Here is a 27,645-nt window from a genome sequence, read left to right as displayed (position 1 = left end):
ATGTAAGATCACTGGTAACATTTTTTTTAAAACTCGTTATGTACTCTTGTTCTTCAAATTTTCCTTGAAACAGTCAAATTGGATTTGCTGACCAAAAGACCAAGCTGATAAACAGCATTTTGAAATTGTATAAACCTTGAAATTTGCTCGTTGATCACTCCAATTTGAGCAGCCCAGTGGTAGATACGAATATTTGGCAATCCTATGCCCCCCTACCATACAGAGCGCTGAAGAGTCTGAAGTGCAATACAGGGTTGTTTCCCAGCCCAGAGCAGTGTACACAGTGTCCTATTAATGGCTACAAAGGTTTCGGTGGGGATGGGGAGTGGGACATTTTGCAGGCCATACAGGAGCCTTGGAAGCATCATCATTTTGAATAATGCGGCGATTCCCAGTAGTGACATTGGGAGGGACTGCCAGTGTAAAGCATCCTTCTCGAATCTGTCCAGTACCGGTTGTAAATTAAGCCTCAGGAAATAGTCTAGCTTTGGAATGATCTTAATGCACAGACAGACAAAGCCCAGCACTGAAACGGAGTATGGACAGGGATCGGGGATAAAGCCGCACTGATCGGGGTGGACCAGCATGTCAATCACCCCGAGCATTCTGTTGGCTAGTATTCGAGCCAGGATTTTTGCTTCCCGGTTTATTAATGATATGGGCCTGTACGAGGCACAGTGGTCCGGGGTTTTTCCAGATTTAGGAATTACGATACATGTCTTCTGGAGGTCCGGGGAGAGCATGCCTTGCTCCCTGCTACAGAGAAACATGCGGTGCATGTGCCCCAATGGTGTCCCCGCTCAGTCGCTTCCACAGGAAAGAAGTTTCGGCCGGGAGTATTCCCTGACTGCAACTGCAGCAGTGCTTCTCCAACCTCCTCCCTGATTTCTCTGTATCGAGTAGCTCAGCCTGTTGACTAGAGAGCCGAGAGAGTAATTGAATAAAGGAAATTTGAGGTGTCTGCTATGGGCTCCCCAGCTTGGTGGCGGGGGTGTGTGGGAAGTACATCTGCTCGTAGTAGCTGGCAAAGGCCGCTGCGATGTCGGGGTCCTCTGTCAACCTATCTCCCTCATCCACTCGAATGGCTTGCACTTGCCCACTAATAAACTCCTGTCTCTCTAACCAGGCCGGAGTTTTCCCTGCTTTGTCCCCTCTCTCGTATATCTGACTCTGGACAGACCAGTGGGCCACTCGGCATTATCCATAGCCGTGTACCTCAACACCTCTTGGGTTGTTATTAGGGCCTTGTGAGCAGCACGAGTGCCTTCTTCTAGCAGTTCTTCCTCCCGTCTAACCACCTGATTCTCCGCCTCGACAACCTCCTTAGTGTGTTGCTGGCGGAGGGCCAAGGAGATGCCGAGGAATTCTGTCGATATCAACCTTTGGGCCATATTCTTGGGAGTGAATACATAGTCTAGTGTGGAGAATGACTTGTGTGTATTGGAGTAAAATGAGAACCCCATGTCCGATGTGTGCAGTGCCCTCCATGTGTCTAATAGTCCCATTGCTTCCACAAAGATGTACAATTTGGTCAGAGCATCTTCAGCACTGTTGCTTCTATGCGATCTGTCTTGAGCAACCTCCATGACCTCATTAAAAACCCTGCCCACGAGTCCGCCCGTTCCTCTATCATTATTGTTTGTATCTCATTGAAAAGTTCCACCGTTAGTGTGGGAGGTGCGTAGGCTGCAATGAGGCCCCAAGATCTCCCCAAGTACCACCACAAACCTACCCCGTGGGTCCACTATCACCTTCTTAGCCTGGAATGGCACACGTTTATGAAGAATGATTGTGCCCCTGGAACCCCTCAAGAACCCGGGCTAGTACGTGTGTGGGTAATTAGACCTCATGAAGAACCCGCAACTAGCGCCCACTAAGTGCGTTTTTGTGATGACCAGATCAGGGGAGTGTCGGTTAAGATATTGAAGTGTCAGCTTCCGTTTAAAGCAGGACCCCAGGCCATTAATGTTCCAGGTCATTAGGGAGATCCGTCCTACCAGTGTCTTGTCAGTGTGTTCCTAGTTGTTGCACGCTAATGGAGGATACTGTGTTTCATGGGGTTTCCCTCACGTCAGGTGTTGCAACCCCCGTCAATCCCTGGTGTTTGCTCCATGTAAACCCTGCTGCTGCTTCACATTCATATAATTCAAACCTCAACAGTTGAACTTTGCTAACTCGTCAACCCTGAACTCTCACATGCAATCTGAGCAGAGAGGGTGCTTTATTGTGTATCTTCTCTCTGTGTAATTTGAACATTTAGACCAGTTTCTCCCTCGTCCTAACAACCATCCCCCCTGAACTCTCCCCACCCTGTACTCCCCCCCCCCCCCCCAAACCAGAAGCACCCGTTGCCCACATAACTTTGAACACATAGAAACCTAAATGGGGAGACCTTGAAGGCTGTCTGTTTCTATTCCCGCCCATCCGGGGCTGCCAAATTTAGGGTTCTATTTTTGGAGGTGCAGCACCTTACCCACCAGAGGGGAGGAGGGGAGTCAAACCCACCCCCCAAGCCTTCCCTCGATTTCTCGCAGAGCCTCCCCTGCGCCGGCAAGCCTCAGGTGTCTCATGCATTCCAGCGGTCTCCGACTATCATCTTCTTTGCGTGTTGGTGTGTCTTGCTCACAAATCTGTGTGCAGCCTGTGTCCTCCTTTCAGGGTGTGCAGTCTTTTGGTCAGTTTGGATGTGGGACTGAGAGGACCTGTGTCTCAAGCCATTCCCAGGTTTTGTGGGGGTTGTGGAACATGTGAAACTTGCTGTTATGGTACAGCTTGAAGGTAGCAGGGGGAACAAAAAGCACATATTTGATGCCCAGGGACGAGATTTTTTTTCTTCACCGAGTCATAAGATTGTCGTGCCTTCTGGACTTCTCTTGTATAATCAGGGAAGAATCCTATTCGGTTGCCCTTATATGTGATTGGACCAGTCGCCCTCGCCATGTGTAGAAGTGTATCACGGTCTTGATAATTCATGAGTCTGGCGATCACCATGCGCGGTGGGGCCCCTAGAATTGGCCTGCCGGCTGGGATATAGTGCGCTCAATGACAAATGTTAAGAGTTTTTTTTTTTAGGGGCCATGAGGTCTGAGAGCCAGTTTTCCCCAAAAAATTCCCTGAAGGGCCCTTCCTCTCTTTCTGGAAGGCCAAGTATGCGGAGGTTGTTGCGGCGGGATCTCCCTTCGCGGTCTCTTCTGCTCTATTCTCCAATATGGTAAGTTTTTGCTCCATTTGCTCCAGGAGGTCTTCCATTTTCTTGACGGTGTCTTTGGTGTCGGATATTCTTTGTTCGGTTTCCCCTACTCGGGCTGACAAGTTTTTCAGGTCCCGTCGTAAGGAAACTTCAGAAGCAAGGCAATCAATTCTGGTCTCCACCGATGCCCTAGTGTGGTCAGTGAGCGAAGGGACCAGGTTTGCGCCCCCCCCCCGTCGTCGTGGCATCGCCCCGCCCCTATGTCATCTGTCAGTCCGGTGGTCACTGACTGGGTAACCATGGTATATTTCTCAATGCTGTTTTGCACTGCGCCTCTGCGTGGCTTATCCTTCGCCATTTCTCAGCTTCAGCTGGGGAACCCAGAAGCAACAGGCTGAGCTGGTGCTATATAGTGCTCAGGTGTTCCTGCACCTCAAGATAAGTGGTCCCACTGTTGTCACCAGTTGTGGCCTGTTGCTAAGGCCTGTGGAAAATAAATAAGGGGCCTGGGGGGAGAGAATATGCCGCATGGGGCGCCATATTTATTCGTTGGCGCGGCATTTCCACAGCATCTTCTCTCGTGTTGTTTCCTCCCGGTGCGCCAGGGTGGACATATCACCTAGCCTTCATTAACAGTCACCAGTCTATTAGGCGCCTCAGATGGAACAAGTTACTTACCTGTAACTGTTGTTCTCCAGCATGGGTCTGGCATGGATTCACATGCTCATGAATATTCCCCGTCGTCAGGCTGGGAATCCTGTATCAGTTTCGTTTCTGATCTGTCTTTCGTAGTAATAACCAATCACTGGTCCCTGGGTCATACTGACCACAGCCAATGACTGCCCTCTACCTAAGCACCGCCTCTGGCAGCCATCTTCAGATTTGGAAGCACGTGAAGTGGCAGTATGACCAAGTGAAGAGCCGCAGAGGGGTAGGCGGGAGGGTTCGCATGTGAATCCATGCCAGACCCATGCTGGAGAACAACAGTTACAGGTAAGTAACTTGTTCCTTCTCCAGCATGGGGTCTGGCATGGATTCACATGCTCATGAATAAAGAATACATAGCAGTACACACATGCACAACCACGGGAGGTGGCAAAGGCTCAACATTAAGCATTACATCAAACTCAACATTAAGCATCTTACCTCCTCACCAGGCTCACCTCAGGCGAACAGGTTGCGCAGCACTGCTTGGCCGACCCTGGACTCCTCCCTGGAATCCCGATCGACGCAGTAGAATTTCGTGAAGGTGTGCGTCGACCTCCACGTAGCAGCCCTGCATATGTCCAGCAGGGGCACACCAGAAAGGAACGCCGTGGTAGCTGCGATCGCTCTGGTGGAATGGGCTCTCGGACGGCCAGGCAGCGGTCGGTTTGCCAACCGATGACAGTACATGATACAGCCGGAGAGCCATCTGGAAATGGAAGCCTTCGAGAGAGCCTTCCCCTGATTGACAGGTCCAAAGTTCACAAAGAGTTGTGACGTCTTCCGAAAACACTTTGTGCGGTCCACGTAGAACTTCAGCGCTCTAGCCACATCCAGCGAGTGCAAAGTCCTCTCAGCCGGCGACGAAGGCGACGGGAAGAACACAGGCAACACCAAGGGTTCGTTGAGATGGAAGTCCGACGGTACCTTGGGCATGAAGGAGGGGTGCGTCCTGAGCACTACCCTCGTGTCGTGAAAAGTCAAGTACGGGGCCATGCAGGAAAGGGCCTGGATCTCTCCCACCCGTCGTGCGGAGGTGATGGCCACAAGAAACGCTGTTTTCCACAACAGAAACTTCAACGGGGCCGAGTGCAGAGGCTCGAACGGAGGTCCCATGAGCTTGGTCAGCACCACGTTGAGCTCGGCCGGCGCCTTCACCGGCGGGAACGATCTGAACAGTCCCTTCATGAACTCTTTCACCAGACAATGAGACCACAGGGACATCCGGCCCGTGGTTCTGGTGTATCGGGAGATCGCAGCAAGATGAACCTTGATGGACGCGTGTGCCAATCCAGCTTTGGCCAGCGTCAGCAGGTACGGCAGTACCTGGGGAGCCGTAATCCGTAGAGGGTTAATCTTCTGTGCGTGGCACCAGACAGAGAACCTCTTCCATTTGTGTCCGTAGCATTTAAGAGTCGAGGATGCCCTGGCCTTTGCAAGAACCTCTCTGCAGTCGGCCGGTATGTCGTATCCTCCAAACTCTAGCGCTGCAGGAGCCAGGCCTGCAAGTTCAGCGATTTCGGGTCGTGGTGGAGGATGGCGCCTCCTTCCCTTGAGAGTAGATCCGCGTCCACCAGCAGCTTGATTGGCGGGGACGCTGACAAGTCCAGAAGGTCCGGGAACCATATCTGCCTCGGCCACGCAGGTGCGACGAGGATCATCCTGCACCGTGACCTCTTGAGCTGGTTGACGAGCCGGATTAGCAGTGGCAAAGGAGGGAACCCGTAGAGGAACAGGCCCTCCCAGGGGAACGAGAAAGCATCGCCCATGCTCCTTGCCTGGGGAAACCTGCTGGCGAACCTCCGGCACTTGGAGTTCGTCGCCGTCGCGAACAGGTCGATCTGGGGTGTGCCCCACCGTCGGAAGAGGCGATCCACTAGATCCTGCCGTAGTTCCCACTCGTGGCACGAGCGCAGCTCCCTGCTGAGTGAGTCGGCGATGGTGTTTTTTATCCCTGCCAGATGAAACGGCACCAGAAACATCCTTTGGGCGACTGCCCAATGCCACAGGTCCTGCGCCTCCTTGGACAGTGCTGGGGACCTGGTTCCGCCCTGTTTCCTGATGTAAAACATGGTGGTGGTGTTGTCGGTGAAGACCCGCACCACCTTGCCCTTGAGGGACGGAAGGAAGGACCTGAGGGCCCAGAACACTGCACGGAGCTCCAGGACGTTGATATGGAGGGACTTCTCCGTCGGGAGCCAGAGGATTTTTGGTGTGCGCTCCCCACCCGTCCAGGGAGGCATCCGTGGTCACTGTCTCCTGGTGGTCTGGGGTCTGGAAGTCCATGCCCGCCGTCAGATGTGCGCGGGTGCCCCACCACCGGACCGCTCGGCGGAAACTCTCGTCGAGTGTGATCCTCTCCTCGAAGCCGCCCGTTGTTTGGATCCAGCGCGCGTCCAGGAACTCCTGCAACGGGCGCATCCGGAGCCTGCACATGGGAATGAGGTAGATGCAAGAGGACATCATTCCGAGGAGGGACTTGATGGACCTCACCTTGGCCACGTCGGAAACTAACATCCGCTGTACCTTGCCCAGGATGGACCTGGTCCTTTCCTCCGACGGGGAGGCCAGAAGGGACACTGTGTCGAGCTTCTCTCCCAGAAACAGTGCGTTTTGCGCGGGTACCAGGTGGGACTTGGCGTAGTTCACGGAGAATCCCAGGTCCGTGAGAGTTGAGTTCGATGGCGCCCTTCCTGAGCAACGCCTTTACCTCCAGGAGAAGCTGAGGGACGTGAAGCTCTCTCCTGGCCACGGGGGGTACTCGCGGGCACCTTCTTTGAAACTCGAGCGCGTGGCCCCGGGCCAAGGCGTCCAGCACCCAACGGTCGGTGGAGATGGACTCCCACACGCTGACGAAGCTCGCCAGCCGGCCTCCCACCGGGGTGCTTCGGTGGGGGCCCGACCCCACGGCCGGTTCAATCCTGTTTCGACGAGGCTTTGCCGCCTTGACCTCCTTGGCGACGACGGCGGGGTTCTCCAGACTTGCCTCGTCCTCTGTAGGCCTCCTGAGACGACGAGCGGGCCGCTTGACGGTAGGTAGAGAAACCGCCGCCGGAACTTTTGGAGGCGCCCTTGCCTCCGCTGCTCCGAAAGGGCGTCCGTCGTTGCTGTAGAACCCCAAGGGCCCGGGCCGTCTCAGTGTCCGCTTTAATGGCCTGAAGGGAATCGTCCACTGTTTTCCCAAACAGGTTGTTCCCATCGAACGGCATGTCCAGGACTCTGGTCTGTACATCTTGAAGGAAGTCCGTAGCCTTGAGCCATCCACGCCGCCTAAGGCACACGCCGTTGCCCAACTGGCGAAATCCAGTGTCGGCGATGTCCGTCGCAATAGTGATGGCGTGGTCCGACGCCACCTCACCTTCCTGTAGGATCTCCAGGGCATCCGCCCTCTTGTCGTCCGGTAGGAAGTCCAGCAGGGGAGCCAGTTTGTACCATAGCTCCCTGTCGTAGCGGGCCCAGATAGCCAAGGCGTTGGCCGCTTTAATCGTCGTTGCTGCAGACGAGATGACCCTGCGTCCCATAGCGTCCAATTTCCCCGGTGGGGAAGTCGATGTGGAGGCCGCAGCCCCCCCCGCTTTCTTCCTGGCCGCCGCGGAGACGACGGAGTCCGGGGTAGGCTGCGCCCGGAGGCACAGGGGGGGCGAGTCCGGGACCCGGTACTTCTTTTCGTACCGGTCTCTTCTAGCTGGCGTCGTGGAAGGGTTCTTGAGGAGGGCGAGGCCCTCATCCCAAATGTCGTCCAGTAGAGGCACCGCGAGGACCATCTTCCTCTTGGCCTCGCGCCGTTGATAAAGGAATCCTTCCTTTTTCTTCTCCTCAGGGCAGAGTTGGAAAAGCTCGGATGCCCTGGCGATCATGGAGTGGAACGATCCAATCTCGTCGGGCGGAGAGGCCCTGGTGGGAGGTGAAGACGGGAGATCCTCGTCGTATACCTAGTCGTCCGTACCCGTCGCTGCCGTGTCAGTCCCCGTATCATCCCCTCGGGTGGACGGGGAGGAGGGCTGGACGGGTCGCGATGGCTGAAAAGGAGGTGGAGGGTGAATCCTTTTCTTGGGAGGGGGAACACCTGAAGGTCCCGGTTCAGGATCCCCCGACGGGAGAGGCTCCTCCGTCGGCAACGGTAGTCTCGTCCTTATCTCGGAGCATAAGGACTGTATAGCCAACAAAATGGCCGCCGAGTTGTCTTGCGGCGCTGGCAGAGGGGAATCCGACGGGCGATCAGGGGCCCCGTTGGCACCCTCGACGCCGTCGTCGTCACCTGCGTCAGGATCCATCCCGACGGGCCGGTCTTCATCCACGCAGAGGCTGTGGCTTAAGACCTCGATCAGCTCTTCCTCTGAGGCCGAATCTACGATGACGCCCTGCCCCCCCTTTTTCTTCCCCGCCGGGGATTTCACGGGGGTCCTATCGATGGGCACAAAAGAGGACTCCCTCAGAGGTGGCAGGGAGACTCTGAGCCCCGAGGTCGCCACCACTGGTGTAGCCTCCACAGGCTGAGCCAGGGCCGCCGCGGCAGCATCGATAGAGGGCTTGGCCGGATGGATTAAGGCCTTTACCACCTTAGGTGCGCTCACCGCCTTATCCTTGAGGGGGGGGGGGGACACTGCCTCGCTCCCCCTCCGATGGGGCCTTCGAGCTCGACCAGGGCCTCTCCAGGAGCTTCGCCGGGTGCTCGCCCTTCCTCTTACCCGACCCAGAGCGTTGGCTCGTGGCTGAAGGTGCCAGGGAGGGTGCGCCCTGCCTGGTGCCCGTAGAGCCCGACCGTTCGGCGCTCCCGGTGCCAGCGGACTCGCGGTGCTTGGCCTTGTGTTGGACCCCCGTCGCCGGGGCGTCCTCAAAGGTCTTAGAAGACCGCTCGGATTTCTTCCTCTTCTTCTCGCCTGACGGGCTCTTCCCTTCCAGCCAGTTGGCGAGGCGTTGGTGGCGGTCCTTCATGGTCCGCTCCGACATATTGCCGCAAAACGCACAGTCCTTCTCCACGTGCGTCTTGTCCTCATGTAAGCAGTAGAGACAAAAGGAGTGTTCGTCCTCCTTAAAGACGTTCTGCAGCTGGCATCCAGGGCAGACCCTGAACAGCTTTCCGGGCGTCGTGCTTCCCTTCTCCTGGGCCATGTCCGGGCCTGAGAAGCTTCTGGAGTCCTCCAAAACGTAGCTCGACGGAATCTTCACCCTTGAGGGGCGCAGACGAATCCGACACGGGTCCCCGTTGATCGGATGGAGAGTCGGTGGAGCTTGAGGCTCTTTTGACCGGAAAAAACGAAGTTTTGAGAAAAAAACGTAAAAAAATAGCACTAAATAGCACTCGCGAGCAATAGCACGAGGATCCCAACACATGAACGTGCGGTAAAAATCTGAAGATGGCTGCCAGAGGCGGTGCTTAGGTAGAGGGCAATCATTGGCTGTGGTCAGCATGACGCAGGGACCAGTGATTGGTTATTACTACGAAAGACAGATCAGAAACGAAACTGATACAGGATTCCCAGCCTGACGACAGGGAATATTCATGAGCATGTGAATCCATGCCAGACCCCATGCTGGAGAAAGAGACATTGTTGATGCCCTGTCTGCTTAGCGGGCCACGTTGTATTTTGTGGCAGCGGCGGAGTAGCGTAGTTAAAGCAGGTGTCTGGTACTGTGTGCCGCCGGCCCAGGCCCTCTCAATGCATTAGAGGAGTCTTCAGCATTAAGAAAGGGAGGGGGGGCCTGCTCGGCCAAGCCTCTCTGTTCATGGCCCAGCTTTGTTGGGGGGGGGGTCCCGCAAGACCTCTGTCCTACACAGGGGGGTGGGGGCTTACATTCCAATGTCTTCCCCACCTCGCTTACAGTGCCCAGCCTCCACCCGGGGCCAGGGCAGGTATGGCACTTGAGTCGCCATGTATGGGGTTGCCGCTAATATGGCTGTCGCACTCCTCGTGGTCCCCGGTCTTCCTCCATCACCCGGATCCACCAGTGTTTTCCACGCTGGGTCCCCGAGGTAGGCCACAGGTAGGACTCTGCGGCAGTATTTGTGGACCCGATGAGATGTGCTCCACTCTGTCTTTCGGCTACTAGTCGTGGCCGCTGGGGGTCCCCGGGCCGAAGTACACCCTCCACACCTAAGGCGCAACGCTGCTTGATGGCTGGTCCCAAGGCAGTTTTGCACGTTTCCATTGGGGGCCAATCTCACTCCCGCCCACACTTGTCGGTGGGAGTCAGGCTGATTGCCGCGGTGATCCGGGGTCCCCCACCTCCCTCACAATGTTGCAGTACTTCAAAAGGGGCTCCACCGCGTGGCAGTGGTTTGCGAAGGCATTATCCCTCAAACTGGGAAGTACGCAGGAGTCGGGCAGGACGCTCCTGCTGCCTGCGTCCCAGCCATTCTGCCCTCTTCACCTGCAGGTCAGTTAGAGTCCCTCAGCAGCAGGATTCAGTGCGTCTCCAGCCTTTGAGGAGTGTGTGTTGCAGGTGGTGTGTGGCTGCCACCGATCACAGTCTCGTCGGGCCTCTGATAGCGCCCGTCAGACTCTTCGCACCGATGAGGCAAGGGCTCCGGAGATATCCCTCTATGTGCTGCTCTTGTCTGAGGTCGAGTTGTGGTGCCTAGTGCGTGTTCGGGCCGGCAAGCTCTTTAGTCAATGTTCTGCATCTCCTCCCCCTCAGTGGCGCGGTGCAGGGACGCATCTCCATTCAGCGGTCCTCCTTCAGATCACCACAGGCCCGCTCAGTTCTCATGGTCACAGGAAGGTATAGGAAACCCCGATTTTTACCAGGATTTCTAAGGGGTGAGGAAGAGACTTTCCCCCCTCATTCCACTTGAAGCAAAATGAGGTTTGCACCGTCAAAACAGGATTTTAATATCAGGATAAAGCAGCCCCTGCGGAGCAGCAGAACTTTACGTCTGCATCCGTAGGCTGCTCAACCATGCCCCCACTATTTCAATATATTGACTGGTCATTTATAAGACATTATACAGGCAAATTTAGAAAAGGGTCAAATACACTGAAAGAATCCAGCGTCCACTGGGTTGCTTGTGCTAAAATTCATTTGGAACTGCATTGGAAAGTAATTTGCGAAGGGGTCTGGTGCAACGCTTTTAATGTACTTTGACTGTTCGTACATATCTTCTCAGAAGTGCATGCTTTAGAGGCATTATCGATCACCCCTCACGTCATCCAAGACATCGCTGGCTCTGCTTTCAATTTCAGACACTGGAAATCAACAGCTCAAGAGCCATTTTCTTCTTAAATTTAAATCCTTTGGAAATACAGACAGGATTGCACTCTGACTTCTAGGATGGCTGTTATTAGTACAACCCAAAATGATAAAAGAAGGCATTGTTGGATGGTCCCTATGATCTGTTAAATATTACTATTAAAAAAGCATCACAGTGAGTAATTCAAACCTCATATTTATTTGATAATAAAAGAAATGCACTTTACATAACATGTCACCTAAAGCAAACATGCATTGAAAATATGCACTACGAAACATTACATTTGGAAGCAATACTCTAATGTTATGTGCTAATTACAGAGATAGAAATGAGTAAGACGGTTGATAATTGGGTAGACATTTGAATAAAATAAAATGAGAATATGGTGTACATTGAGTGTAAAGCAATAGAAAGTGGCCTAGCAAAGTACGTTGACACTATGGAAAATAATAACAAATTGACTAACTGTTACTTAAAACAGATGAGCCGACTCAGAAAGCAAGGTAAAAGGGGAGAGCTGGCAATATTCCTTGTTCATCTCACAGATGTTTTCTTGTTAACTCCCACAGTATTTATAAAGGATTTACCGAAGTGGGTGTGTATGGGAATGTGTGACGTGTACGTTGACAACCACCAGGCCTCTAGGACAATGTTTGACATCCTCAATCCACCCCAGTGCAGCCCCCTTGCGATCGTACACCCACAGGTGCGAACTGTCATTGATAGCAGTGGGAGACAGATGTGGATGAGGGGATTGTGATAGGCCAGTAAACCTGTTGAAGCACACAAATCTTTTATGATACTCTTCGATGTTTGGACGTGTTCATTAATTTTATATTTTTTGTATTTAGTTTGGTAAAGTGGATGGCAATAAAACGCCAAATTCTAATGCTGCCGTTGAGGTACTGTCTGTATTAATCCATTATTATCCGTGCTCACTGGGGAATTCATCACAAATGGCTCGAAACCACACAGGCAGGTATTACTTGAACGCAAAATCCCAGTCTTCCAAGAATCCACCATGTGAAGGCATGAAATGCCACAAGTCTGCACTACCTGTGTAAGAGATACAGAAATAGTTTACTTGAATGAACCCAACAATTGCATTTTCTTGTTTGCATTACCTTGTAAAATGTAAGGCATTGTTATGTTTTAAAAAGGTACCTTTTTTCATCTAAAGTACTGACAAAAACAGCTTGGGAGATACTTACAAGTGAAAGAAACGTAATTGTTCAGACGATAAATCTAAAGATGAACAGTTTGGTTTCAGATTAGAATGAATACTTTATTCAATTTACAGAAAAATGCTTCCGTCAGTGATCCATCAAAGTTATATTGATGTGGGGGAACACCATTTTATGTTAGCCATCTCAGTTGTCAAATGTAGAACATACATTGTTTACGAGGGCGAACTGCAACTCGAAGTTCGTGCATAAGAACCGTCATTATTCGCAACAAGGATCTTGTAAGGCAGACGGTCCTGATGTCATTCAGCTCGGTAACGCATAGAAGTGGTGTCTCTTCTTCGGCAACGTAGGCCAAGCAGCCAGAGTTTTCTATGCAACAGCAGTTCTCCACCAGAGTAGCCATAAGCTCACAACCATGGCAGGTACACCAGGTGGAAACGTGTTGCATGCAACTGTTTAGGATCCGTTGATTGATACTCACGATTCATCGGATTCCACATCATCTCGACTTTTTTCTCTTGCAAGGATTTCCTCTGCTGAATATTCGGGCTCGTACAGAGAGCTGAATTGTTGCCATAGTTCCTGAATAGTGAAGAAGCACAGAAACAGTGAGGTAAATAAAAACATGTTGTCTAAAGTAAAGAAAAGAGGTTTCCCATTAACATTGAATGTTAAAGAAAGACAAGCCAAGAAAAAAACATGTTACAAAAACACAGTGCAAAGACCAGATTAATAGGCTCAAACTTTAAAGGGTCTCAAGGACACAGGTTTAAATATGGTTTGGTAAAGACATTTGTTCATAGTATGAGAAATGAAAAGTGACTACTGAGTTAATTCATATTAGGCAGTATAAGTACCAGTGTCGTACTTGGCAGATAGCTGAACAGAGCAGAAACAAGTCAGGGAAGCTTGAAACGAAATACACTGACACGAAGGAAAAAGAAACTCCAACATTGTGTGATCAGAAAGGGTTTGTTTACACTTGACGAGAAACTATGCATCTTGGCATTTCCATGGAGACCCGGAATAGATTGTGCACAGAGGACGTTGACATGAGACGTGCATTGGCGTTGTGAAACGGGGCGTGAGCTTCTAGTAATGTCAGCATTAGGGGCAGGTGATCTGAATCAGTGCCACAAAGGCTTGAACTTAGGGCGATGGATCAACGGATAAAATTAGCACAAGATGGCGGTACCAGACCTGTCGTTTTTGCATCTGTTCAAGTGAGAAAAAGAACAATCGATTAGGCCAACAACTTTTATGACCAAACTACCCCTTTAATAAGATGTAGGGAGATAACAGCAAAGTGGGTGGAAGAATTCCTGTGTGGATCTGGGACATCTGGCCGAATGGGCTAACTTCCCACACAATTTTTTATGGGTAGCAGCCCTCCATACCTCTTGTTCTATTCCCCCATTCCTTCCCCTCTAGACCCTATACTGCTGTTAACCAGCCCCCAACCCCCATCCAAAACTACCATGGTAAAATACTGTCCCTCTGAACAAACTGGGGAGTCCGCTGCAGCCAGATTGAGGGTGGCGATATCTTCTGGTGTATCAATTAACATTACAAGTAGTAATAGCCTTGTGATGGATTTCCATCTGCTAGGAGGAAATTGCCTGAAATTTGTAAACATTTCACGTGCTCAAGGTAAATGGACACTGCTATAAAAGTCAGAGCTGCTCAACTGTCAGGGGTGCTCGGTTTTCAAACCTAGTGCTGGTGGGATTCTACTCAGATGGGCCTGCCGGCCATGGTGCATAATTGATCCTGCCAATATCCATATATTAAAGACAATAACTGTTAACTTTCTGCTGGGCATCATCAGTACTTGGCAAGACAGTCACTGAGTAGCAGAACTTTGTGGGTTTTCTTTTAAAAGCTCAATTGGCACTAAGGAAACACTTTCCTATCATATCCAGGTCTATGAACACATCTCACCTTCTTAATCAAGTATTATAGGGTGAGAGAATATACGGGTTGCAATTAGTGTCCTAAATCTAAAAATACTTTTAACATTAATGGGAATACCCAGCCCCAGTTGATTGTTAATTTACTAAGTGGAAACACATTTTTGGTTGACAAACCTGCTACAAATATGCTACCATTCTACACATTGGATGGAACATTCTTGACCATGATGAAGGGGGCCTCCAAAGGATTTATTGCTCGCATTTTCAAAAAGGACGTTATTCTTAAACTCGCAGTGGCCTTGTTAGGCATGAAAACGGGAATGGATATGATGGAAAACCAACTGACTTCAATTGTGATCTTTTTCCATCTAATGGATGCAAGTAGCTCTGCTATTGCACACAGGTCCCTCTTGCAACAGTCAGCCACGGAGCAGGATAGCTCTCGCTACACACACTATTTTGACCCTTTTGCCGCCTCGCCAGCTTTGCCGTCATAGTGTAACGGTCTCAGATTGAATTGCGAGGATCTGGCAATGTTTTTTTATTATTTAAACGCTGCATCATCTGACCTTCTGTTGGAATATCAACCTTTGCCAAACTACAAAAAGACATGTTTTTAAAGATGTGTTGCCTCAATGTGGAAAGAAAGCTTTAAAAAAAGTCTACACGTGATATATACATAAAAAATTAAGATACATGTGACAGTTTGGCAAACCAACCTGCATCTTTCCAAGTGCTCCAATTGCTACTTCAGGAGGAAGGATCACTGGTTTTGCATAGGTACCACCAATCTAGTGAAGTAAAAATGATTTTGTTTTATTTGCAATTATATTACTCAAGAGGTTATAAAACAAGATACATTTTTATATTTTCGTACTGATGCTTTAAACCAATACATACAGGTATATTTCAGTTGTTTTTGCTTTTAGGACTATCGTCATATGCATGCTACCCATTGCTGTCTGCAATATTGCCAAAAACTATTATGCACATCAACATCCATAACAAGGGAGTAGTTTCTTACCTGTAACTCCATTTCTCCAGCGTTGGCATCTTTCATGGATGCACATGCTGTGAATATTTCCCTGTCGTCAGGCTGGGAAATCTCAGTAACGTTAATTTAGCGTTTTCCTATGGAAAGCTTCAATACTTTAGTGTCCCAATGTTCTTTTGGGTTGCTTTAACCCACCCAATAGGACGTCTGGTATAAATGGCCCCACCCCTGCGGCTTCCCTTCAGATTTTAAACCTCCAAAGTAGAGGGACCCCGAACCACGGTTTGCCTGCAGGGTCGGCCGGGGGGCGCATGTGAATCCATGAAAGATACCAACGCTGGAGAAATTGAGTTACAGGTAAGAAACTACTCCCTTCTCCAGCATTGATCTTTCATGAATTCACATGCTGTGAATAGATTACATAAAAGTATGATCAATGTGTGGTGGTGTATCACAGGCAAACCAATCACTAATATCCACTAACATGCATGAGAATACACAACCAGCAAGTGACAAAGTAAAATAGAAAACCCCCGAAGCTGCAGGGCCTACCTTACTGAAACAGGTGTTGGCGGATCGCGCGTCCCACCTGCACATCTTTCACATGTTGCTGCCCCAGACAGTAGGGCCTGGTGAAGGTATGCTGCACCACCCAGGAATCTGCCTGGCAAATGTCCACAAGCGGTATACCAGACCATAGCGCCACTGATGGTGCTGTGGACCGTGTAGAATGACCCTTCGGAGTGCCCCTCAAAGACTTGCCAGCTTTTGCATGACAAAAGGAAATTGTAGACGAGACCCATCGGGAGAGTCCTTGTTTGGAAATAGAGTACCCCTGGAGGGATCAAATGCCACAAACAGCTGCTTCGACTTCTGGAAATCCTGGGTACAGTTCAAATAAAACTTCAGTGCACTCTTAACATCCAGAGAATGAAGGGCCTTCTCTGCCGGCGTGGATGCATTAGCAAAGACGAGGGTAAGGCAATAGACGCCAGTTTGTGAAATGCTGACGGCACATTAGGCTTAAAGTGTGGGTTAGTAGCCAAGAGAACTTTGTCCCTCAAATCTCAGATAAGGCGGGTCAATGACCAGCGCCTGCAATTCATACACCCGTCTAGCCAAGGTAATTGCCTCTAAAAACGCCAGCTTCCACAAGAGGAACTTCAAAGAAGCCGTCGACATGGGTTCAAATGGAGATTTCATCAGTGCAGAGCGAACAACATTGAGGCTCCACAACGGTGCAAAACGCTTCTCTGGGGGAAAAGTGTAAAACCGTCCTTTCAGAAAATGCTTCACCAAGCGATCACTAAACAGAGGAGCCGCATGACGCATCCTTGTAAATCTAGACATTGCTGCCAAATTCACCTTGATAGATAAGACCGAGCCCCCTTGCGAATGATGTAACAAATACGAGAGAACCTGGGCCGGAGAGACGTCCAATGGCTGCCCCTCAGGGTGACCTCACACCAGGCACAGAACCTCGCCCACATACGACCATTTGAGACATTGGTAGACGGGGACCTTGCTGCTTCCAAGATCTAGCGACACTCCTGGGAGATAACTAGATGACCGAACTCTGAGTGGCCAGGAGCCACGCCGCCAGGCTGAGAGATGCCGGATTGTGACGCCACACACTGCTGCCGTCCTGAGACAGAAGATCCTGGTCTGCTCCTAGACGAAATGGCTCTTCCACCGCTAGATGCAGAAGATCTGAAAACCACCTCTGCCTGGTTCAGAATGGAGCTACCAAAATCACCCTGGACCGGTACTTCCGCACCCACAGGATGGACCTCCGAATCAACGGAAATGGTGGAAATGCATAGAAACGCATACACGAGGAGGCCCACCCATGGTATCAAGAACGCACCCCCCCCATCGACTGCGGATGAGCCCCTCGGCTGGCAAAGTCAGGACACTGTTCGTTTTCCATCGTAGTGAACAAGTGTATTGGGGGACCCCCCCCATCGCCGGAAGATTATTGCCACTTGCTGTGTCTTCAGCCGCCACTCGTGTAGCTGACTGGTGTCCCTGCTGAGCCACAATAAAGATCCCTTGAGCCAGAGACCAATCCCAAACCTCCTGCGCCTCCTTCGACAGGACCGGGAATGTGTGCCGCCCTGCTTTCTCAAATAGAACATAGTGGTGGTATTGTCTGTTAACACCCTCACCGCTGTCCCGCAGATGTGCGGAAGAAACCTCAGGGACCAATGCACTGCTCTCAACTCGAGCACATTGATCTGCAACAAGGCCTCCTCCCGAGACCATAGGCCCCGTACCTGTGACTGGTCGAGGTGCCCCCCCCCACCCTACCTGGGAGGCGCCTGCCACGATCGTGAACTGAAACTCTGGATCCAGCAGGACATGCCCTGTACAAGATTGTGCGTCCAAGTCCACCACTGAACAGCTTCCATCAACCTCTCGTCGACAACCGGCTTGTCCGACCATAATCCTCGACCACCTGTCTGCGAGGAACTCCTGCACTGGTCTCATGAACAGGCGGCAATTGGGAAGGAGCGGGATACACAACGCCATTTCACCCAAGAGCACTATGTAACTTCAGACCGAGATCACAGTACCTCCCCCCAACTAGCCTGCCTTTGACCACAAATTCACCACTCACTCGCTGGAAGGTTTTACCAGATTGTCCTTGGTCAGAAATTGCACCCCGAGAAACACCAACTCCCTGGACGGCATCAAAAAGGATTTTTCTAAGTTGACGGCGAATCCCAGCCATTGCAACAGGCCAATGGACGCCATGAGAGACTCCCTTACCCATTCCGGTGACACACACCTTACCAACCAATCGTCCAGGTAGGGGTATACATGATGGCCTTACCTGCGGAGGAAGGTAGCCACCGGAGCCAGACACTTCGTAAACGTCCTGGGGGAAGACTTCAGGCCAAACTGAAGGACCCAGAACTGGTAATGATCTTCTCCGACCACAAAACGCAGGAACTTGCGCTGTTTTCGCCTCATCGGAATGTGAAAGTAAGCATCTTGCAGATCCAGCAATGCCAGGAACATGCCCAGCTGCACCAAGCATATGACATCCTGAAGTGTGAGCATCTTGATCTTCAGGCATTGCAGATTATTGTTTAACGCCCAAAGATCCAGAATAGGCCTCCACTTGCCATTGGGCTTTTTCACGCCAAAGTATCATGAGTAGACTCCTCACCCCAGCCCACTGTCCGCGCTCCACGACCAGAACTAGTTCCATCGTCTCTTTCCCTAGCATGAGTACCACCACCTGCCGCAAGACTGGAAGATGCGGCTGCGCCACACACCGGCGGAATAGAGACCGGAGGACGCGGAAATTCCGAGTTGCCAAGACGTACTGTGTCCAGCGCCCATCGATCTGAAGTTATAAGTTTCCACTCGTCGACATGTTTCGCCACGCTGGACCCCAGCAGACTGTCCATATGGCAGTCATTGTTGAGACTCTGACTGCCTCCCCTTAGCAGCCGAGGCTTGCGAACCTTCTTGCACTGGGCTTGAAAGTCTGTTCTTCTGAGCCGAATGGACTGAGCGGCGTTATCCCCGAGACGAGTAGCCAGAGCGCCCGTAACTCCGATCTCTGGAGGAGGCAAACCAGGCATTATCCGAGGCACCATGAAACGCAAGAAGCGAAAAGAGCGGCCACCTTTGCAGGGAACCCAAAGACTTTCTCAGTATCTTCTTTCATCCCTTTCAGGGCCTCATCTTCTCTTCAAACAAATGTTCACCCTCACAGGGCATATCCATGACCTTACACTGGACTTCAGGACGAAAATCCGTACTCTTCAGCAAGGCCTGCCGTCGGAGCACCACACCATTATTTGCTTAAACCCCGACTCCGTCAGGTCCACTGCAATATTGATGCTGTGGTTACAGGCCTCCTCCCCCTCTCGAACCAACAGCATTGCCTCCTTGCGGTGTTGCTCTGGGAGATGTTCAAGAATCGGGGCCAGTCTATGCCACATTTCCCGATCATAACTGGCCATAATCACCAAGGAATTTGCAGCTTTAACAGTAGTAGACCCTACCATCAGGACCTTCTTCCCAAATGAGTCTTGTTTCCTTCCTCACTGTCCAGTCTTCCGACTAGCCGCTGCTGAAACCACGAACTCTGGCTGCGACATGAGACACCTGGGGGTAGATTCAGGAGCCTTGAACTTCTTTTCTAGACGTCCCTTCACTGCAGGCTCAGAAAATGGGTGGCACATCGTGCGCAGGCTCTCCTGCCACACATGGTCGAGAACTGGAACCGATAAAAACCACCTTCTGTTGCTTGCCCATATGGTCGAAAAGAAAGCAGTCCTTACGTTCCTCCAGGGGAGCCAAACCAAACTCCTGACATGCCTTCGCCATCATGGTGTGGAACACCCCAATATCATCTGGCGGTGATGGTTGCGCCGGGCTCCTGGGCTGTTCCATCTCAGGATCTGTATCCAAGTCATCACCCCTCATCGGCGACAAAGACACTGTCAACAGGGTATCATGCGGAGCACTCTCCGGGTCAGAATCAGGCAACTCGCCCTCTTCAGGATGACTGTGGACGATCCGATCCCACAGGCAATGGCAACCGTATTCGGAGGCGACTTCCCACGGGCCTCACCAGGCAAACTTCCCCCCACCGGAACCGATGAACTCTGAGGCAGTGGCAGCCTTGCATCCAGTTCCCCCAACAATGACTGGAGTGTATTTAATACCTGCATGGATAGCAGGGATTGGGGATTCACCAACGGGTAAAGGGGCGGCCCAGTCCCCACCCCACTCAACGCCGACGGCCGTGCACTCTGCAGACACAATGCCAACGGATCGAAAAGTGGCTCCTGTTCCTCCTCCAACCCCGAGGAAACGAGTACGCCACCGCCTCTTGTTGTAGAATGTCCACAGGAAGCAAGGGCTCAAAGCCGGCCGACTGCCACGGCCCACCCGTTGACAAGCCTTCCGTCTCCATCCGTGTCGACGACGACAGCAGCGGACCGCTGTCAGTCACAGTCATGGACGGCGCCAATGACACCACCATCGACAAAGGAAAAGCAGATCGTCACGCCACCATCGACGAGCGAGGGAACATCTGTCGATGCTCTTGTCGTCAGAACCGCGGTCTTAGCCTTCACTGGTGACCCAAACTTTTTGGACAAAGAACCAGATCAGTGCTTCAAAGAATCCCAGCTGGACGAGGACCTTTGATGATCTTTCGACGAGTGCTTCAAGGAAGACTCCCTCGGCTTCTTCAATCCTTTGTCCGACACCTTTGACTTCTCGGGTCTACCACCAGACCTTTTGGATTGGTCAGGCTAACCTGCCTTGGATAACGAGGAGCCACTCGCCCCCTGAGACTGATGCAACCTGGATGTAGAGTACTTGCTACCTCTCCCCATCTCCGACGTAGGCAACTCAGTCCATTGCTTCTTGGCAGGGGGTTCCGCTGATGCCGCCTGCTGCTGCTCAGAGGCCTTCTCTGACCTCACTGAAGATCCCCGGGCCGAACCCACTTCCGAGGCCGAGTAAGTGCCCTCGTTCAGCCAACACATGAGCCGGCGGTTACAGTCCTTCATAGTCTACTGCGAATACCCTTTGCATATCTCGCAGGCCTCTGCCGAATGATGGAGGTATAGACAGTAGAGACAGTCCGAATGGCCATCCCCTTCGAAGACCTTCTTAAGGCCGCAGGTAGCACAAGGCCTAAACTGATTTTTTCTGGGCCACAGATGACATACTGGTCGGATACAAAAAGCATGTGTAAACCACGAAGAGAACACAAGGTGATCCCAACAGTTTGGAGAGGGTTGAAATCTGAAGGGAAGCCGCAAGGGCAGGGTTTTTTTTATACCGGACGTCCTTTTGGGTGGGCTAAAGCACCCAAAAAGAACGTCGATAGGACAATAAAGTGTCGAAGTTTTCCATAGGAAAACGCTAAGTTAAAGTTACCGAGGTTTCCCAGCCTGACGGGGAAATATTCACAGCATGTGAATCCATGAAAGATCCAATGCTGGAGAAAGCATACTTTGCATATTTGCAGTTTAGTTTCATCACTCACATTATTATTGGTTTACCAAACAGTCAGGCAATGGGAAGTATTTCCGAAGAATGTCAAGTAAAAAGATGAATACTCACTTTGGAGTTTTCAACTAAGCACACAATCCTATCATTTTTCTACCAGTTCGGATTGAGTGAATTTGCACACGTTTTAAGTACCAAGTAAATGTTAAGTTTCTAATTATTTTTAATTAATAGGGTAAAAGAAAAATCTCATGCAGGTATGTAATGGGTGTAATATCTTGAAACAGGTTTTGGTATATCGAAAGTGTTAACACACCAACACAAAGCACTGAAAATACAACTTGTAACACATCCTCTACATTTTCTGAAAGCCACCCATCAAATCCATGATACCTTTTCAAAACTAGTTACTACAAACACTAGAGCAGGACCTTTGAGCTTGAAGTAAAGGACTTAGAAACAGAACGCTTAATTTCTCTTCTACCATTTCTAAATGTGCTCGTGTTTGCTCAAAACCTATGATGCCCCGGCACAAATCTACTTCATCACATTTAACATGTAGCTAAGAAAATCCCTAAAAGGGCCTCATCTGATAGACTCCTTCAGGTAAAAGCAACATGTTGGAATGGGCTGGCATGGGTTCTCAACATTCTATTAATTGCCAATTTCACGTAGAATGTTGCCAACCATTGCAGTTTAAAAATTAGGGGAAATTGGGGAAGTGCAAGATGGCTCAAGCTATGTATATTCAGCTTTTGCCGCAGAGGTGTGAACCCTGGCAGACCAGGCTTGTTACGTCATTCTTCTGTGGTCAACACATTGAGCAGGATTAACTGGATAATAATAAAACCTATCACATGGAAATAGTTATTGACCTCCTCTCAGTCAATCAGAATATTCAGAGTGCAGTCAATAACTGCTGGTATTGACTGCATTCTGAACATTGAACCTGCCAAAGAGACAGCGAAGTAAAGACATCTGCTGCCAATAGGTACTTCAACAAGACACTCCCCCCCCCCCCCCACTAAGAACCATTTTTTTCACTGCACCATGTTATTTAGCACATCAACAAGAAAACTAAAACATAGGAAAATGCTTTATCTTTCGTTCAGAGAAACGGTTTACTTTCACACAACCCATAATGCATGCTCATGTTAAACCTGCTCCTCTTTAACCAAGTATTTAATTGAAACGCTCAAAATTTACTTTTTTTTACTGCAGCACCAAAGCTCCAAAACATGTAAGGCTGCTACCAACGAGTTCTAATAACTTTACAGACCTCAGGAGGAGATCATTATCAGTTGGGATCATGACCCTTCCCGAAACATATGGCCAGAGAAGAAAGTGGCGTGTCTTTATCCCATGATAATGACCCCTCCTGAAGTCTAGTAGGCTAAATTATTGTAGAGCTTGAGGAATCTAGCATGAAAAGCATAATGGTATGTCAATATTTAAGCAATATGACCCGAGCGGCGGGGGCATTACCAACTCAGGTAATGCCCCGGGGCCCATAGTTATAGCGAAAGCCCCGGGGCATTACTAGAGTCGGTAATGCCCCCGCCGCGAGGGTCATATTGCTATTAGTACCCCGGCCCGCATTATATGCGTGATCGGGGCACTAAAAGCATTTTTTTCTGTCCCGAAAAGCTGTGGCGTTTCGGGACAGAAAAAAAAAAAAAACAAAAAAAAAGACCAAGAAAATGGCTGCCGGGAAAGGGAAAACGGGAGTCCATTTTCTCTTTCCATGGCGGCCTTCGGGAGCGGTCACAAGTGTTCCCAGCGCGTCCGCTCCAGAAAAAAAAGAAGCAGAAGGTAAGTGGGGTTGGGAGGTTGGGGAGAAAAAAAATAAATAAATAAAGTACCTTTGTCCCTGCCAGGGGACGATGGAAGCCTCCAGCTGTGTGGAGGCGCAGAGTCTCCACACTGCTGGAGGCTGCCATCGTCCCCCACCAGGGACGCGGGAGCAAGAAGGTAAATGGGGTGGGGTAGGGAGGAGGGAGGGAAGGGGAAAAAAAAAAGCTTACCCGAGTCCCTAGCGGGGGGCAGAGGCAGCCTCGCAGCCGTGGGGAGGCTCGGAGCGGGGATGGCCCCGCTTCGAGCCTCCTCATTGGCTGAGGGGCTGTCACGCCTCCCCGCCGAGGACAAGGCAGCTGGAGTCCCGGCCGAGTATAAAGTGGGGCGAATGACGAATGATGCGTCTATTTGTACGGCTGAGTTGGTGGCGATTGCATTGGCGATTCGTAGGGTATGCGAGTTGGGGTATGAGAAGGTGGTGGTGTTCTCGGATTCATCGAGTGGGTTGCAGGCGATTGTGGCAGGTGATGGTGATAGGAAGGATGCGATTTTGGACATCAGGAGGAAGATTGATCAGTGTGTGCGTGGGGGGAATGGATTTGGAGTTGGCATGGGTCCCCAGTCACAGTGGCATTTTGGGTAATGATTTGGTGGATCTGGCGGCGGGTGAGTGTATGAGAAGGGGAGCGGTTCATGTGAGGTTGCCTTTGAGTGTGGATGAGGTGAAGGCTGTGGTGGTGAGACAGGTCATGGATGAGTGGCAGGAGAGGTGGATGTTTGGTGTTCGTGGGATAGTGGCGGTGAAGGTGGCTGCGGGGAGTCTGGAATGGAGGAGGTGGGAGGAGGTGATGCTGAATCGGTTGAGGATAGGGCATGTGGGGCTGAATGACTGTTTCGAATGCAAAAGCGTGAGTCGAGGGACTGTTCGGTGTGTGGGGTGCCTGAGACTGTGGGACATTTTCTGCTGCTTAGGTGTGAGAGACATGTTGAGGCGAGAGCATTGATAAGGGTTCGGTTGTCTGCGCTGGGTGTGGCTGAGCTGAGTGGCGGGGTGAGAGGCAGGAGGCGGAGCAGTGTGTTGTTGGATTTTGTGAGGCAGACGGGGCGGCGGGAGGAGTTGTGAGTTTATGTGAGCTAAGTATTGATTGGTGGATTTGGTGCACATCATCCTTTAGGATGGGGAAGCGCCTGCGTGGGTCCGCCCACGCATCCGATAATTAAGAAGAAGAATAATCAAAGGATTCTCGGCCGGGTAAGGACCCGGCGAGAGCCAATCAGAATGCGTGTTGCATTCTGCTTGACTCTTGCCGGGTCTAATTGGATTTATAACTATCAGTGGAAATGGCCATCATGGTTGAAGTAAAAATCGTTTGGAGACCCATCACACGTGGATGCAATTAGCTTTGTAAAGAAACACATGAAAAAGCAAAGCCAGACAGTTGGGATCGATTAAAGCATCAATCAAAACCGTTCTACAATGGTAATGTAACTAGGATATCAAATCACCCCCAGGACTTTAAGGCTTTTAATAATTGTTTCAACTAGTGGGATGTTTGCTTTCCTTATAGATGGACAAAAAGAGCAATGTGGGTATTGTCGCCAGGCATTACTTATCACAAAAGCAGGAACTATTTGTTTGGCATGTTTTTTCAGTGTACTGTTTCAGAAGCCATCTAAATTCAAGTAGCTCGATACAAATTAGGATTTACCTGAAACTAAACTAGGCTCTCTCCAGGGACGTCTTAAGCAGAAAGTGTCACGGAGTGTTAAAGCAGAAGATTTCAACGTTCCCGGTTAGATAGGTCTACAACCTGCCAGATGACCCAAGTCATTATTCTCTCCCTGGGAAATGACCAACAGTGGCTTCGGTTTTCTGTCTTGTGCAAAATGTAGGGGTATTGAGACATGCCTAGATAACCATGCGTTTTTCCTCACCTACTAAAAACAGGGTGTTACTCTCTGGGAATACTCAAACAAAACATTGTCAGGATGGATCAAACTATAAAGTGACAGGGTTTCTCTTTCTGGTAGGTATACTGGTCTTGGTCAGGTTCTCCATTTAGAGGCTCAAGGATATAGCGACCAGACACCTCTTGACTCACTTCGGAGGCACAGGTGTATTGTGCGCAGCTGCATCTTTGTCACACGTTTACATCAGAGAGATGTAGTGCCCAGCTTGCTATTTGCAATCCAACCAGGAATACAGTGCCTAGCCCATTTTCTTCTGCTCCAGGGTTATAGTGCCTCAGATTGCCCCCAATGTTTTGCTCTTCCAAATGATATGGGGACGTCGTGCCCTATCCTACTGGAGAGGGACGTCGTGCTCTTGCCTGCACTGGAGAGAGACATCATGGCCAACACTGTTGAGGGATATTGTGCCCAACACTGCTGTGGGATATTTTCAATCATTTGTAGCCATAAAGACGAGTGTAATCATTGTTTTGTGGGTATCTGAATCCGTCAAAAATATATCCTGGTCCTATAGCATTGAAAGTTCTATGGGAAATAGGGATGGTCTTTAATTTGACTCTTGCTGTGAGAGAAAGCCAGTAACATAACATGGCCAATATGATCCCCATTTCTGCATCCCACGATTGTCCAATATGCTGAAAACAAAGCAGGCGGTAAATTGCAAGCTTGAAATAGAGACCGTTTCAAAAGTCAATTTTTGATAGAACAAGTGTAAGCATTTCTAGTGTACTTCTACTCTTGTTCCAAGAATGGGAGACTTGATTTTACATTTCTTAAGGAGGTAGAAATCGGTTTGCTCCACCAATGATTATAGGTAGGAGGGAGAGTGTTAAAAATAAAACCTCAATTTCTCTGACAGAAATTAAAATGAGTTTTAAATTAATGTTTAACATTAATTTAGAACACATTTTCATTTCTGTCAGAGAAATTGAGGTTTTATTTTTAACCTCCCTCCTACCTGTAATCATGGGTGTTCCACCCATGATTACAGGTTCCTGCTAACAGCACCCAGAAGAAATGCGCACCTTTTCTTGCAGAGGGGGCATACCTGCCTACATTTGAAAATCAAAATTCCTGAGATTTATGCCCCGCCCACAGCCATACAAGACGCCGCCCATTTTCACACAGCTCCACCCACACACCCCGCTTACCTGTCAAAAAGGTAAATTCGGTGTCTACCTATGCGCTGCCTGCGTTTATTTTAATTTTCAGTTCCTTTCGCAATGAGTGTATGCGACCGCTGGTGAATACTGCTTTCAGTCCGTGTCATTGGATTGAAAGCAGTATTCACCAGCAGTGCCGCGCTCATTTTGCTTACTATAGCATTGAATGAATCATTCAACGCTACAGTAAGCAAAATGAACGCAGGCAGTGCAAAGGTAGACAGAAAATGGACACAAAATTAAATACTGGCACTTCAATTTGTGGATCCCGAACCTCGCTCACACAGTCTCAGGCAGTTGGCACGCACACGGATGGCAGGCTGCAGCACTGCAGGCAGGCTCGGTGGCTCACGGCAGCTCCCTCTGCTCCTTGCATTTCGCGCTGTTTCTAGGTCCACACCTCCACCGGATTGGCTACCAGCGGCAGCCAATCAGGTGGAGAATATGACGGGACCTGGAAAGAATAACAACATTCCTGAGATTCCAGGGTCTTTCAGGAGGTTAGGCAGGTATGACGGGGGGGGGGCGAAGGGGGCGGTTATTGTGTTCAATTGACTATTTGAGGGCACAGCAAGCAGTGCAGCTTTTTGAGTTTAGATGAAAAAGGAGAGGTATATGGCCCGAGAAAGATTTTACAAAACAATACACATACCCTTGAAGGCTATCCGTTTCCTCACCAGAAACCAGTAAAGATTTCAGAGCAGGGGGTAAGTAATGTGGTCAAATTTCTTCAGTTTCAAGAGCAGCCGAGCGGTAACCCGTCAAGTAACACCCGATTTCAAGGTACAGTAGCAGACAGATAAGCAAATCTTATCTGGAGCACTGGCTAAGTTAACAGCCGAATGAAATGCATGTTTCCCTCGGATTTTCTCCTTTCTTGGAAGAGGAGGGTGACCGAGCGTATGGGACAGTGCTGGGCATATTGATTGCAGGAGAAGGCAAAGAAGATCAGTGATTAGACTACAGAGGAGCCCTCATCCCCTATAATTCACTAGATGACTTTCTTATCCTTGTAAGCTCAAGGTTAATATTTCCTTCAATAAAACACAGTTCCTTTTCCGGCCTTTCTAGCACCCAAAAGTGATGGCAGCGGTGAGATAAGAGCGCCACGGAGATAATCATCAAAAAGCTATTGGAGGGTCAGCAACACCTAGAACAGATGCTGCATTTGCAAATTCACCAAGTGCAAGCTGACCGGCAGGCCTTTCAACAGGTGCTTCGATTGCAGAGTGACAGGCAAGTCATCCGCCAAATCACTAATGTCAGCAGCAACACGAGTACACCCAGTACTGCCTCCATCCATTTCACAGAAATACAAAGTGGGAGAAGATGCAGTGTTTAAAAAAAAAAAAGACATAATGGCATTCAGAACAACAGTGATGCCACGTGGCTCCTCTGCTCACCAGACCAATGCAAGGTGCCCATCAGGTGGCAAATCCAACAGGAGATCCTCCTTATAGGGAGATTGTTGGGTATGGACGAGGAGTCATACCGACAAACTAAGACAAATACATTTAAAGCAAGGTGAAATGTCATGCCCGCTATTCT

The 27,645-nt window shown here is 50.1% G+C and overlaps 1 protein-coding gene and 1 long non-coding RNA gene across 2 annotated transcripts in view; both read right to left on the bottom strand.

The window, feature by feature from the left end:
- Window positions 1-27,645, bottom strand: part of DBT (dihydrolipoamide branched chain transacylase E2) — a 490,460-nt gene that overhangs the window by 5,938 nt on the left and 456,877 nt on the right. The window contains exon 10 of the mRNA XM_069641585.1: window positions 14,907-14,978. Coding sequence (XP_069497686.1) covers window positions 14,907-14,978 — 72 coding nt within the window. The remainder of the gene's footprint in view (window positions 1-14,906; window positions 14,979-27,645) is intronic.
- Window positions 11,302-13,378, bottom strand: LOC138521952 (uncharacterized). The gene is made up of 2 exons (XR_011283190.1): window positions 12,756-13,378; window positions 11,302-12,143 (listed from the first exon to the last, which is right to left on the bottom strand). It is a non-coding gene; the product is annotated as an uncharacterized lncRNA (long non-coding RNA).

This window comes from Ambystoma mexicanum, chromosome 1q (assembly GCF_040938575.1).
Source record: "Ambystoma mexicanum isolate Mex_15411 chromosome 1q, UKY_AmexF1_1, whole genome shotgun sequence".
NCBI lineage: Eukaryota > Metazoa > Chordata > Amphibia > Caudata > Ambystomatidae > Ambystoma > Ambystoma mexicanum.
Note: the sequence above shows the minus strand (reverse complement) of the source record. Positions and strands in the feature narration are given on the sequence as shown.